The 16,003-nt window shown below is 43.4% G+C and overlaps 1 protein-coding gene across 4 annotated transcripts in view; it reads right to left on the bottom strand.

Annotated features, from left to right (window-relative positions):
- Positions 1 to 16,003, bottom strand: part of Slc10a7 (solute carrier family 10 member 7) — a 239,102-nt gene that overhangs the window by 211,147 nt on the left and 11,952 nt on the right. For 3 of the 4 annotated variants that reach the window (XM_059264287.1, XM_059264286.1, XM_059264285.1), the window contains exons 3-4: positions 8,044 to 8,180; positions 2,778 to 2,853 (exon numbers count right to left, since the gene is read on the bottom strand). In XM_059264287.1, coding sequence (XP_059120270.1) covers positions 2,778 to 2,853; positions 8,044 to 8,180 — 213 coding nt within the window. Of the gene's footprint in view, positions 1 to 2,777; positions 2,854 to 8,043; positions 8,181 to 16,003 lie in introns of those variants that run through there. The other variant, XM_059264288.1, reaches the window with a different exon arrangement.

The following is a 16,003-nucleotide window of genomic DNA, read 5'->3' as shown; positions in this document are numbered from 1 at the left end:
GACCCCATCTCCAAATAACAAAACAGAAGGTGAGGAGAGCGTGCGCCCAGAATTTACTCATGGGAAACTTCACCTCTAACACAGTGCTTCTCAACCTGTGGGTCTCCGCCCCTTTGAGGGTCAAACAGCCCCTTCACAGGGGTCACCTAAGACCACCCTGCATATCAGAGATTCACATTGCAATTGACAACAGCAGCAAAACTACAGTTACGAAGTAGCAATGAAATAACTCTATGGTCGGGGACCACCACAACATGTGGCACTGTATTAAAGGGATGGTTGAGAGCCACTGCTCTGAGGTAATCACACTGGAAGCTGAAGCCCGATGAGAGGCGCTTAAAACCTGAGAGACCCACCCTCAAGAATGAATTAATTCTAAATAAAAGGGGCTTAAGGCTGAGGTCCTTCTCCTGCTCTCTCTTCCCCGTTTACCAAGGGATGGTACAGCAAGGAAAAACTCACCAAATGCAGGTCTCCAACCCAGAATTCCCTACCTCCCAGCTGAAAGAAAGAAATCTGTGCTCTGCATAATTACCCAGTTTCGGTACTGTCAGAGCAACACAGAACGGACACAGGAGGTCAGGAGTAGGCTGTCTTCTGTCCAGCCACTCCTCTTAAGGAAATTGCATTCAAAAGAATGAGATACACAGCATGGTTAAGTGAATTAACATGGCTTAGATTAGATATACCAAACTGTGTGGCAACTAAAAATATTCGGTATAAAGAAACTGCTCAAGTTAGCATTCCTACCCCAAAAAGCTAAACATGACTGGGAAAAAATATGCAACCATGATATCTGTCTTCACTTTAAATGATGGTTTCACAGACATAGGTAGAGGATGGATGAATGGACAGATAGATAGATAGGTAGACAGATAGACAGACAGATGATAGATAAATGACAGATAAATGATACATAGATAAATAGATATATAAATAGATAATAGCTAGGTAGATAAATATTGATGGAAAGATAAGTAGGTAGATAAATGATGCATGGATTATAGATTTAATTAGATGATAGAGAGTAGAAATAGATGATAGTGGATAGATTGATAAATGATATATTATAGCTAGATGGTAGATTGATAAATAGAATATAAATAGGTACATAGATGATAGAATGATGACTCATAAGTATAATCAATAGATGATATATAGATAATAGATATGTGTGTAGTTTATCAGACGTAATAAGCTTAACAAAGCTATTTCTCAAAAGAACGTAGCAGGCATTTGGTAAAGTATTTTTAGAAACAATAAGTGGATGAAGATTCTAACACATGCTTAGGAAACAGAACCCTAGAAGGAAATGGGAAACCCCAAGAGCACTTTCTTCACAGACAGAGATGGAAGCCGAACATGTCGAAAAGGAAGGCCCCTCAGTAGGACTTCACAGGGCCTTTCAACCAAGGAGTATCCACAGCAGCTGTAAGTGGATTCTTTTGCCACAGTTGGGTAATTTCTTTGAACTCATCCTAGAAATGTGGCCTGATCTCTTATTTGATATCATCTATAAACAAACTGAACCCAGCAATTCAATTTATTATCTTTTTTTTTTTTTTTTTTTTAAGGAAGTGGCCACAGCCTTAGTGAGTTTGGTAGCAAAAGTTGCTTTCTTTGGACCCCTGTCCATCATCCCCAGCTTCCTACTGAGATAGGGCGGTCACTATCTCTTCACTCCGCTCTCTTGCGCTTCCACTGGAAATTCTAGCTCCACACATCACCAATTTCAGCCTCAACCTAGTGCATGCAAACAACCATGTCTTTCCTAAGCGGCTCACATGCATTTTCTGCAATGATTCTTTTACGTCCACACAGAAGCCCAGCACACACTGAGTTTAAACAGAAACACAGTGTACACTTGCGTTTACACAGAAGCACAGCACACACTTGCGTTTACACAGAAGCACAGCACACACTTGCATTTACACAGAAGCACAGCGCACACTTGCATTTACACAGAAGCACAGCACACACTTGCATTTACACAGAAGCACAGCGCACACTTGCATTTACACAGAAGCACAGCACACACTTGCGTTTACACAGAAGCACAGCACACACTTGCATTTACACAGAAACACAGCACACACTGAGTTTAAACAGAAGCACAGAGCACACCTGCATTTAAACAGAAACACAGCACACACTGAGTTTAAACAGAAGCACAGCGCACACTTGCATTTAAACAGAAACACAGCACACACTGAGTTTAAACAGAAGCACAGAGCACACCTGCATTTAAACAGAAACACAGCACACACTGAGTTTAAACAGAAGCACAGAGCACACTTGCATTTAAACAGAAACACAGCACACACTGAGTTTAAACAGAAGCACAGAGCACACCTGCATTTAAACAGAAACACAGCACACACTGAGTTTAAACAGAAGCACAGAGCACACCTGCATTTAAACAGAAACACAGCACACACTGAGTTTAAACAGAAGGACAGCGCACACTTGCTTTACACAGAAGCCCAGCGCACACTGAGTTTACACAGAAGCCCAGCGCACACTGAGTTTACACAGAAGCCCAGCGCACACTGAGTTTACACAGAAGCACAGCGCACACTGAGTTTACACAGAAGCACAGCGCACACTGAGTTTACACAGGAGCACAGCGCACACTTGCTTTACACAGAAGGACAGCGCACACTGAGTTTACACAGAAGCCCAGCGCACACTGAGTTTACACAGAAGCCCAGCGCACACTGAGTTTACACAGGAGCACAGCGCACACTTGTGTTTAAACAAGGTTACCCCGGACTCACCTCATTTCCACCAACTGCCTTGGTTAAAATCACAGCAGAAGACACAGGGGGAGGCATGCAACCTACTGTCTGCAAACTGAAAAATAAAAGAAAATTCGACTGTAAATAGCTCCTCACTTCCAGTTATAAGTAATTTTCCACTAATCAGAACTAAAGAGCAGAGCTGAACAAAGAAAACAGTGTTTATTAGTATACTCTTCCTGTTGAGCTTAGTCACTAAGGGACAACATGATTAGAAGATATGGTAAATGTATGGGCCCTGAGAGCAATGAACATTATATAGGCTTAGATACTTTTATTTTTTGAGTTGTTTAAATTTTAACGGGCTGGGGATTAGTTCAGCTGGAAGAGTGCTTCTTTAACAAGCACAATGCCCTGGGTTTTATCCTTTGCACCACATAAAGTAAGGCAGGCCTATAATCCATCCCAGCAATGCATGAGACCTTGTCTCATTCACACACACACACACACACACACACACACACACACACACACACACACACACACTTTGATTATGGAGTTCAGAAAGCAATCAGGTTATACCAAGTGTATGGTAATCCACAGAAACTATAATCTTGGGTTGCTGCCATTTTGATGTCTTCACGGGGAACTGGTGCAGTGGGACACACCTGTGGTTCCAGCTCATCGGAAGGTGAGACAGAGGAGCATGAGTTCAAAGGCAATAGAGGCAACACAATGAACCTCTGTCCCTAAAGCCAGCCTTTTGGTAAAAAACAAAGCCTCAAGATGACTTAAAAACTCAAAAATATTTGATAAAATAAAAGTTTACATGTTACAATTCTCAACTTTCACCTCATAAACATTCTCATGTTGTAAAAATATTTTGGAGGCAGTGATGTAATCTCACGCTTCTCAAATTCAGACCCCTCAGTGAATTCTAATATCCACTTAAAATGTTTTTATTAAATTATGTTCGTTCATCTATAGTCAGGACAATAGTTCTATCCTGTCAGTTAGTATAGAAAAAAACAAACTGCATGCCAGGTAAACCAAACCATGGGCAGCAAATGTAAGGATTAAAACTGAAGAACACCTCTCAGCATCTGAATAGAATATGGCCTAACCAGGAGGAAATTCACCGAGAACACTGGGGACACAGACAGTCAGGAGAGGCCAGCCTGGGCAAGATACTGAGGACTATCACTCAAAATAAAGTAAGAACAAGGGATCTGGGAAGATTCGTTTTGGTTTTTTGTGTGTTTGTTTGTTTGATTAGTTGGCTGGTTTTCTGAGACTTAGTCTGGTTTGAACTCACCATGTAACCCAGGATAGCTTGAAATTTCCAGTCTTCCTGCCTCAGCCTCCCTAGTGCCGTGCCAGCAGAACATATCAAGTCGATATTATGCCTCATTATTAATGATAGTCCCTGAGATACACAATAGAGCTCCAGAATACATTTAGTCAATTTCTAGAAAGTCAGTTTTTTTTCTCTGAACTCATCATGGAAGCTAGCTTTCACCTCATGATTTACTTTCAGCTTTGGATTAGTGTGTGACTCCATGTGCTGCTTATAAATAAACTGCTCACCAAAACCGCCCTTCCCTGAGACCGCTGCCGCCATCCCTGACTAGAGGCTCGTCACCCATGTCTGGACACTCATACTGCTCAGTGGGTCTAACCTCACTCTGCTCCTTACATTTACCTACCATGACTCTGAGATAGAGTCTGTACTCCTTCAAGCTAACTGGGCTGATTAGTCTTTATTGTCAACTTGACACAGGAACCTTAATTGAGGAAAGGCCTCAATCAGACTGGCCAATAGCTTTGTCTGTGGGGCATTTTCTTGATTATTACATGATGTAGAAAAACCTAGCCCACTGTGGGCAGCACCATCCCCGGGCAAGTGGGCCTGGGTTGTATAAGTCACAGAGAGCAAGCCAGTAAGCAACACTCTTCTATGGCCTCTGCTTCAGTTCCCACCTCCAGGTTCCTGCTTTGAGTTTATGCTTTGATTTCCCTAGGTGATGAACTGTGACCCGGAAGTATAATGAAATGAACCCTTTCCTTCACAGCTGCTACTGGTCATGGTGTTTACCACAGCAACAGAAGAGCAAACCAGAACACAAACATACTAGTGTGTCTACTCAAACTGTGGAGGCCAAAGGAGACCAAAGGGATTTGAGAAGAGATTTCTCGAGATGAGGGAGAGTGAGTATGGGCTGTGGTCTCCTATAACATCTGAGGTGGGAACGGCGCCCATCACCTGTTGTACCTTGCACACAGATGATAAGTGCTACTCTCCTCATAAAACATACCCGTGCTATCAGAATGCTCTTTCTGAGGACCACCTTCTAGAACCTGATTCTTTCAGTTTTACACTTTTGTGAGCACTCTCTTTTTTTCTTTTTGGTTTTTCGAGACAGGGTTTCTCCATATAGTTTTAGTGCTTGTCCTAGATCTCACTTTGTAGACCAGGCTGGCCTCCAACTCACAGAGATCTGCCTGGCTCTGCCTCCCAAGTGCTGGGAGTGCGCCCAGCTTGTGAGCACTCTTATCTACAGCCTCAAGCCCCAGATTCTTCAGGCCAGTCCTTCAAGACTCTGCTGGGCTAACACTAAAGAAATCTTATGTGGCCGGGCGGTGGTGGTGCACGCCTTTAATCCCAGCACTTGGGAGGCAGAGGCAGGTGGATCTCTGTGAGTTCAAGGTCAGCCTGGGCTACAGAGTGAGTTCCAGGAAAGGCACAAAGCTACACAGAGAAACCCTGTCTTGAAAAACCAAAAAAAAAGAAAGAAAGAAAGAAAAAAGGAAATCTTATGTGTCTCACTAATGCCTCATTTTGTAGCTCTCCACTCTAGGGATACACAAACTACAAACTTTGTTGAGTTTTAACTGATATGTCCTATCATTTGTCCTATCTACATAGATATATAGATATATATAATACACAGAAGCATACATAAATAGCATATATATGTTGTATATATTCAGTTGGATTAGGAGTTCCCTGAGGAAAAATAAAAAACATCTTCTACTCCTTGCATGCCCCATGCACAAGCAGATGCTTAGAACTTCCTGATTCTTAGTTCACAGAAGTACATCAATGCTCTGGAATGACGTCATCTTAGTTATGTGGCATTTTACCTCTCCTAGTGAAGCGCAGTGTGGTGGAAAGTGCATTCCTGATCTCCCTTTCTACTCCTAGGCCATCAGTGGCTCCTAGCTCAGTAAAGCAAGTTGCCATTCACCCTGTGGCTCAGCCCTGAAGCCTTAATCTCCTGATGACTGCCACAGCCTCCTAACAGAGGCCACGGAAACTCTAATTTACAGTGGCTCCTCCCACACTCACTTCTCTGTTGCACTCCCACATCCCACAGCCTCCTAACAGAGGCCACGGAAACTCTAATTTACAGTGGCTCCTCCCACACTCACTTCTCTGTTGCACTCCCACATCCCACAGCCTCCTAACAGAGGCCACGGAAACTCTAATTTACAGTGGCTCCTCCCACACTCACTTCTCTGTTGCACTCCCACATCCCACAGCCTCCTAACAGAGGCCACGGAAACTCTAATTTACAGTGGCTCCTCCCACACTCACTTCTCTGTTGCACTCCCACATCCCACTGGCCTCCACACTAGTTTCAGCTCAAGCCCCTCTACCACCCACCTCACACCCAACGCTTCCCATGCAAACAGGACTCACATCACGGGCTTTCCTCATTGCAGCCCTGCAGCAGCTTCCTGCAGCACCAGAAGACCGCAGCACAGTGCTGTGGCTGACAAGACTGTGCATCTAGCACCTGGATACCTTTCCCTCCAAATCCTACTGTCCTTCTACTACATGGCCAGGACATGCCCATGGGTTGCTTTCTGAACCTATCTATAACACTCCAGGCTTGCTTCTGCCTGACTGCCTTTGTACATTGTTTCCTTTGCCAAGAACATTCTCCCCAAGAACTCTGGGAAGAATCAGAGCTTATCAGCAGCCAGGCCACCCCAACCCCTCTCCCTTCCCCACCTCCGTCCCCTGCACACTTCCCTCTGACACCACTCATTTTCAGTGTGTCCACTCTGGCACACAGTACGGCTAAATGGATAACAAAGAAATCATGCCATGGATGGAAAAATTTGATGTAATCAACATCATTAAGTATGTGATTAAAGTGTGGTTGTCCCCATTTTATACAGAGAAAAGCAGATCTAAACTAGGAGATAATTGTACTGAAAGTCACACAATGTGCCAGGGGTAGGGTCAGAGGGCAACCTCTGGGCTCTGTGGTTGGTATTTTAGCAGCTATAACATGATGCTGAAGTGAGGTTAGTTTTAAACTATTTATTTAATTTTTCAATTGCTAAATTCTTTTCATTAAACATGGTAACATTTTTCATGAAAGAAAAGATTCTAATAAATCTCCTGTTAAATTAACTATAACATCAACATAAAACAGAGTAGGTGAAAAATTAAGTATCTGTCCCACACATACACTTTTATTATGCCTTTTTTTTTTTTAAAGATTTATTTATTTATTATGTATACAGAAGAGGGTGCCAGATCTCATTACAGATGGTTGTGAGCCACCATGTGGTTGCTGGGAATTGAACTCAGGACCTCTGGAATAGCAGTCGGTGCTCTTAACCTCTGAGCCATCTCTCCAGCCCTATTATGCCTTTTTAAAACAGACATTACATTCAGACATTATCAGTCCATGCTTGAAAAGACACAGATAGGCAAGGTAAGGCACCAGTCGACAGCCTACATTCCCATGCAGACAGATCTGGAATCCTCTAGTATCTTCCGACGCTCACGTCTGTGAAGGGGGCAGGGGGTGCATATGTTTGTGCAGGCCCAGAGAGCATAGGAGAACAGTGGGTATAATACTCTCTCAATCTCCATGTCACTCCCTTGAGATAGGAACGGAACCTGGAACTAAGCTGGTGGCCAGCAAACCCTATCAATCCTCCTATCTCCTACAACCTGGGGGTCACAGGCATGCTCAGGTCCTTATGCTTGCATAAGCAAGCACTCTTTATCACTGAGCCATCTCCTAGGTCCTCTCCTACTCACTTTAAATGCCCACAAAGTGTACATTCTGGAACCTTAAAATGAGGCACAGGATCTACTTTACGATTCTGCTACACAATTCTTTCCTGAACCTCTGATGAAATTCTATTGTTTTAACAGACTGTTTATGAAGGTCTCCTTTCCTTCTAACACACAAGTCCTTTGGTTTGTAGTTGCCATAGGAACAATAATGTCACGAGAGCTGCCCCATTAAAAGAATCTTGTCAAAAGGTTTAAACGTACCCTTTTAAAAGCCATTCATTGATGGATGTGACCGATAACAGCTGAAGAAAGAGCCAGATTGTTGCTGGGAAGAAGGCAAGTGTGAAGATCTGGATGAAAAGATGCAGTTTCAAATGCACCAATGCACTGGTCAGCTCCTGGAGAGTGAAGGACACAAGGACAAGGGTGAGAAACAAACTCTGCAGAGACAGCACTAGGAAAGTGGCGTCACGGGCCTAAGCTCTGAACGCTGAATTGCTTCAAGTCTTAGACCTTTACAAGCATGTGTATAAGAGGCTATAAGAGAAGAAGCATGAGGATGATTATAAAATAGTTTCATATAAAACCTCTAAGCTATCTAATATGCTCTAAGAATTCAGATCTGTATATTTCTAGACTATACAGTAAAAGCAAACTAGCATTAGAGTAGTATAGATTCTAAGATTCTTAATGATATAAATAAAACACATGTTTACCTACATGAAAAAATTATCTTAAGCTGGACAGTGGTGGCACATGCCAGCACTCCAGAGACAGAGGCAGGCGATCTCTGTGAGTTCAAGGCCAGCCTGGTCTACAGAGTGAGTTCCAGGACAGCCAGGACTATTTCACAGAGAAATCCTGTCGGGGGGGGGGGGGGGGGGGGGTATCATAATAAAAATCTTAGCTAGAATGCACAAGCAAGGCATTTTCACATATTTCTGACGGGTCTATCAAATGTCATAACTTTTCTCAAGAATAATTTGGGAATATATACCAAGAATAATACAATCTCTTAAACACAATTTTATTTCTAGGTACTAATTCCAAAGATAAAAGTAGTTACAAATGTTCATATATAAGACTATTATATTATCTATTTATTTGCCCTTTTGTTTATTTGCTTGTTTGTTTTGAGACAGGATCTCAAGTAGCTCAGGCTGGCCTCAAATTCTATAAACAGCCCAAAGACATCCTGATCCCCTGCCTTTATCATCTAAGTATTGGAATTACAGGCATGTGCCAACCACGCCTGGTTTACTCAGTGGTAGGGATTAAACCCTGGGCTTCATTCTTACTAGGCAAGCATTCCACCAGTTATACAATATGGCTAGCCACAACATTATCTGTGAAGAGCCAAGTCTAAAGACAACTTAAATGTGCAAATCGGGGATGTTATAGCTTGCACAGGGAATGTCCCCACAGGATGATGTGGCAAAGGATAGCATCCAGCAGATGGCATTATACGGGGAGGTGGTGGAAAATTTAGGAGGTGAAGCTAGGCTGGAGGAAGTAGTCACAGGAGGTATGCCTAGTCCCTCCCCTTCATGTGTCTTACTTCCTCAGCTCTGCCAAGTAAGCCCTCCCCCACCACAGTGACCCTCAGCCTCACGGCAGCCAAAGTGACGGAGCAGCAGACCACAGACGGAAATCTATGAAACCATCAGCCAAAACAACCACTCTTCCCTGTAGACTGTTCATACCACGTATCTGTCAGTTAAAAAACACACCTAGCACATGGGTGAACGGTTACATAGGCTGAAGGCTAACCAGCGCTGTGAACTACTAACTACTGCCGAGGATGAAACAGAAGACCTTACTTACACTCCACCCCTGGCACAAGCTACGGAGAAAGCTGGCAACATGTTCCTTCATTCAAGAAATGCTGAATGGGGCTGGGCGGTGGTGGCGCACGCCTTTAATCCCAGCACTTGGGAGGCAGAGGCAGGCGGATCTCTGTGAGTTCGAGGCAGCCTGGGCTACCAAGCGAGTTCCAGGAAAGGCGCAAAGCTACACAGAGAAACCCTGTCTCGAAAAACCAAAAAAAAAAAAAAAAAAAAAAAAAAGAAAGAAATGCTGAATGGGGCTGAGAGAGTGCTCAGTAGCAGAGTGCTTGCTTGCCATTTATGGACAAGGCCTTGGGTTCCACCTCCAGAACTCCCAGGCCCCATCCCACTGCAAGCACCCAAACCTGAGTTTGATCTCCAGAACCCATCTTTAAAAAGCCAGGCATGTTGTCATGTACTTGTCACCCTAGGATGAAAGAGGCAAAGACAAGCACTTTTAGCCTATTTAGCAAGACAATTTAGCCTACTTGGTGAGTTCCAGGCCAGTGAGACCTTGTCGCAAAAATAAAGGGGTGGGGGATCAGAGACAATGGCTGAGGAACAAGACTGGAAGTCCTCTGACCCCCCCACACACACACACATGCACACACACACACACAGGTACACACATAGGCACACACACACAGGTACACACACACACAGGTACACACACGGGCATACACATACACACAGGCATGCACACAGGCAAACAAATATGTATACACACACACACACACACGGGCACACGTGCACACACATGGACACACAGGCACATAAAACATGCATATACACACACATACAAAAACAAGGAAATAGAAAATAAAAAGCAGTAAGTCCTATAAAAGCCAAGATAGTATTATTCCATATTTATTTATGTGAATTAAAGGCCATATGTTGGAATACACCACCATGAGTAACTGAAAACTGGCTCCATGGGACAGTTTGTTCATTTACACATAATACAGGCAAATCCACTGTACACCACATACTGACTACAGCAGAGCCTCAGAGAGCATCAAGAGACGTTTGAAAGCCGGGCTCTGCCGAGGGCACAGAAATACGCTAATTACACATCAATTTCCCTCCCAGCCCTTGTTGGGCCTTCCTGTCTGAGAGTCAGCAGCGGAGCTCTTGGCTCCAAACGAGCAGCAGAACCAAAAGCTGAGAATCTGCTGTATTCACTGTTCAGCTAATGGGATTTCAAAAACCGTCATCAGGTTAGAAACAAAGAGAACCCTGTCTATTCTGCCCTCCTCAGGACCCTTTTGTAGGCTCTGAGCTCTGCTGTGTTCCTAGAGCTAACCATGGTGCCCTATAGCCACAGACACTTACGTATTTGTTTAAATGAACTGGCTTTGCCACAGTTCTCTGAAAATGTAAGTCTGAAGTTGGATATTAAGGTTAGAATATGTATAGTTTCCCCACAGGTTCATTCCTCTGTGTGTGTGTGTGTGTGTGTGTGTGTGTGTGTGTGTGTGTGTGTACATGCACACTCAAGTATGTGCAGGTGCCCAGCCCATGAATACATGGGCATCCTCTATCACTTTCCACCTGTTTATTTTTTCATTTTATTTCGTTTATTTATGTATGTATTTGTTTGTTTGTTGAGCCTGGAGCTTGTCATTTCAGCTAGTTGATACCCCTGGGATCCACCTGACCCTGCCCCAACAGTGCCATGGTTACAAATGCACGCCATTAGTCTGGTGTTCACCTGGGTCCTGAGGATTACACCTCAGGTCCTAGTGTTTACACGAGTACTTTACCCACTGAGCCGTCTCCGCAGTCCTGACTTCCTATTCTGAATGTTTATGTCCCGGCTGGTTGGCGCTGCTCTCAGAGGGTATGGAATCTTCCAGAAGCAGACCATGGAAAGTCAGAGCCTGGGCCTTGGTTCCATCGCACCCCATCTTGTTCCGGTCTTCCATGACGTGAACGACCTCCACACACATCCCCGCTGGTGAGAGCTGTCTCACTGTGCTGTCCCTGGCAGGGTGAGCAGGAACTGCGAGCCCAAATAAGCCTTTCCTCTCTTAGGTTGTGTCTGTCCACAATATCGGTCACAGAAGTGTAAAAGTAACTACTATATTGGCTACACATAAGCTAAGTTCAATTAAATCTCACTGTACTTCAACATAACAAAATTTCCAAAATCGTTTCAAACCTTTTCAAAAATTAGAAACCAATAGTCAATAGTCATAAAACCGAAGATTTAGCCGCATTGGTGGCGCACAACTTTAATCTCAGCACTCAGGAGGCAGAGGCAGGCGGAGCTCGAGGAGATCTAGCCCAGCCTGGTCTACAGAGCAAGTTCTAGGACAGGCAGGGATACACAGAGAAACCCTGTCTTGAAAAACCAAACCAAACAAACAAACAAATGAAAAACTAAAAATTTAACATTGCATTAGCATAGGACCCTTTATGATTTTCATAAATTAGTCAAATTGGCTGGGAAGATGGGCCAATTTGTAAAGTGCCTCCTCCACAAGCATAAAGGCCGGTGCTTGGATCCCCAGCACCTCTACAAACCCCGGGTGTGGTAAACTGTGTGTGTGACCCTAGTGTATGGAGGAAGGAGTACAAACAGGCAGAGCCCTGGGGTTCAGTTGGCAGCCAGGTTAGCTAGTTGGTGAGAACGGGTTCAGTGAGAAACCCTGTCTCAAAACTAATGTGGAGAGCGACAGAGAACGCCACACAGCGACCTTGGCCTCCATACGTTGTGCACATGTACATATGCAAACACAAACACACACATACACTATATACAAATACAAACGCAAATAAAATAACATTCTATGAAATATTCAATATAAATCAAAGCTGAGTAGGACAAACCCAAATGCTTTCAAATAGACTTGTCAATAATTTACTATCTCCAATGAACAAAAATGCACTATTCTAGGACCAAATAAGATAGAAAATAATAATCACACACACAAAAAAAATCAAGACCCAGTTAAATTCACTTAGGATTATTAAGTAAAAAATAAATTACAAAACTGTTACTTCCTACTTCCTAACTGTTGGACTAACCCTGAAAACAGCAGGGCTTAGAGATGGCCTAGCATTAGTCACTGATAGAATCTAAGTTAAATGACTTTTGAATATGACGGACTGCTGTACTGGTTTGAAAAGGGTCTTTGATGGAGAAATGGCTTTGATGGCTACTCACATACCACAATGAAGTACAGGATCAAAGTACTTCATCATTACATCCAAATGAGCTGGTAACTATGAAGGCTTCCTAGGTGCTCACAGAAGTTGGTCCTTAGAGAATGCCGATAGCTGTGACATTCTTCCTACATCAACTCTTACAATCCACGAAGTTGGCTGCTTTACAGAATAACATTAAATAAGAAGCTAAGGAGTAAGAGACATGAAGTCTCTTGCCCATGGCATAAATAACAGCTGTAGCCATTAAATAGATACCAGGGGACATAGTTAGAGCAATGTCCCAAGCAGAGGACTTTGGTAAGGCAGCTGCTCCACAAAGCATCAGCCAAGGCCAGCAGGAAGACCTCCAAGTCATGGCTGACCTGCACCGCAGCACGGCAAACTCCATTCTGCATCACTACCTCCAAGTCATGGCTGACCTGCACCGCAGCACGGCAAACTCCATTCTGCATCACTACCTCCAAGTCATGGCTGACCTGCACCGCAGCACGGCAAACTCCATTCTGCATCACTTTCCCACATTTAGAGCCCACTGTAGAACTCAGGCACTCACAGACAGCCTGCTCCCTCTACCGGTGGCTACCTCTAACAATAACATTTCTAAAAGGCCTACAATGAAAAGAACAGGAAAACACATCCTGCATCAGTTATTTTCAGAACAGCAACCCATCAGTGAGAATATTTAGAATTGCTGGGATGCAATCTATCAGTTCTAAACACTACACATTAATCCTAAGTATATCAAAACATACCCCGTAAGAGTTTTAACAGCCTAAAAACTACAGAATGAAAAAAATTAACAAAATCAGTCCCCCATGTTATTAACAGGGTGACCTGAGAAGGGGGTAATTGGCTTTATTCTTTGTCTGAGTTAGCTTTCTATTGCTGTGATAAACACCATGACCAAAAGCAACCTGGGAAGAAAATGGTTATTTCATTTTATGCTTCCATGTTACTGACCATCACTGAGGAAATTTAGAGCGGGCACTCAACCAGGAACCTGGAGCAGTAACTAAGCAGAACCCATGGAGAAAAGCTGCTTACTGGCTTGCTTTCCATGGCTTGCTCAGCCTGCTTTCTTAAATCATCCATGCCAGAGGTGGCACCATCCAGTGTGTGGTCCTTCCTACAGTAATCATTAATCAAGGAAATGCCCCTACAGACTTGCCTACAAGCAGCCTGATGGAAACATTCCCTTAAATAATGTTCCTTCTTCCCAGATGACTCTAGTTCAAGTCGACAAAAAGTAGCCAGCACAATCTTCACTCAGGTCACACCAAAACCCTACCATGTGACCTAGCTATGATCCTGGGCACATACCCAGAGGGTCCATATCCTACCACAAAAATCTACATCCATATCCTACCACACAGAAATACTTGAAAATCTATAATATATATAATATTTTATATATATACACATATATATATATTCATTTCTAGCTGCTCTACTGACAATAGCTAGAAAATGGAATCTACCTAGATGTCCATCAGCTGAAGACTTGTGTGTTTAATTTGGAGAATCTGTAGAAGTCAGGCGTCAAAAAGGGCTCATGACAGAGGGCAACAGGCCTTTGTGGAAAGAGGGGTGTAGAACACATGTGAAATGAAGGAAACACTGGGGATTAGAGCTTTAGCAGGGATAGAAGTGGAGGAAGGGAGGAAGGGAGGAGCAGGGCTGGTTAATCAGACTAAGAGTGTACTTTAAAAGGCTATGGAAATCCACCATTTTATAAGCTAATTAAAATATAATTTCTGAAAGAGTTTAGAGGCTAGAGAGATGGTTCAGCAGTAAGATCAGTGGCTGCTCTTCTAGAGGACCCAGGTTCATTTCCTAGCACACACACAGCAGCTCACAACCATCTGTAACTCAAGTCCCAGGGGATCCGACAACCTCCTTAAGCCTCCATGGGCAACACACACACGGTGCACAGATATACACGAAGACAAAACACCCATAAACATAAAATAAAAATAAATAAATCCATATAAATAAATTTTTAAAAGTGTTTGAAAGGGTGTACCCTTTATGATGGATCATGCTTCCCCTAGAAGACATGCATTATTAAGTGAAAATCTCAAGGCCAGGTATGAGATAACTCCCAACAAGTTATTGGCAAGGGAAACCCCAGAGGCCCATCAAACAACGTAAGTTGTTGCCACTGTTCCTGGTTACCCACAATAACTACAGGGTAAAAACCCTATTGCTGAGGACAATATGCACTTTGGTTATAGCATATAGAGAAATCAAGCTTGAACTGACCTGAAAACTTCTTTGCTAGTTAGCTTTCATAGTGCCAGAGGTGCCATGCAGGCTACTGGAGGATAAAAGTCATCACTTATCTAGCACTGGACCCTGGGTAAGGATCCAGAATATAAACCCTTTATCCAAGATGGGCCCACTCGTGTAATAATGGCATGACTGTTATGAAGGTAACCAACCACTTTTAACAACAGATTTAAGGCCTGTTCCACAGCAAAGAAATCTTGCCTAGTCCTGTAAACCTGATCAAAAGTCCGTGACTGGAGAGGTCACAGACCCTGGGATGAGGGGGACGGGTATAGAGGGGCATCTGCTATTGTTCTGCTAAACAGGCATGTTGTCAGACTTCCTTCTAAATGTTTAATTTATATCCATAGATTCAAGCTGCTCTCAACCTTGGTCAGAGAAGTTCCTTTCTACAGTAGACATCAATTAGTGCAAAAACTCTTCACTGTTCAAAGTGCTGAGAATAAGTAACTGTTGAGTGTTCGGTCCTAAGTGAGACAACTATCTCGATCTCCGCAAGGCTCAGAGCCTATTACAAGCGATGGAACAGAAAGATGCTAAGGGCAGGTGGGTAAGGAGTGTTATGGAATTCTGCCTTCTAGACATGACATGCCAGCTGCATTCATGAACTCATAGTAGCTGTGATTACCTGCAGAAGATCTGCACAAAATCAATTAGGTCAATAAATCCAACATGGATGGGTTAAAGAGATGGCTCCGTGGTTAAGAGCACTGGCTGCTATTCCAGAGGACCCAGCATCAATTCCCAGTCGTGAGCATGGCAGCTCAGAACTGTACATAACTCAAGTTCCAGGGGCTCTGATGACCTCAAGCATCCATGCATGTGGTATACTAACATACATGCAGACAAGACGCCCATACACATAAAATAAAACCAAATAAATCTCTAAAAAATAACAATTATTCCAGCATAGAAGAGGGAGGAACTCATGAGGT

This window comes from Peromyscus eremicus, chromosome 5, assembly GCF_949786415.1.
Source record: "Peromyscus eremicus chromosome 5, PerEre_H2_v1, whole genome shotgun sequence".
Classification (NCBI taxonomy): domain Eukaryota; kingdom Metazoa; phylum Chordata; class Mammalia; order Rodentia; family Cricetidae; genus Peromyscus; species Peromyscus eremicus.
Note: the sequence above shows the minus strand (reverse complement) of the source record. Positions and strands in the feature narration are given on the sequence as shown.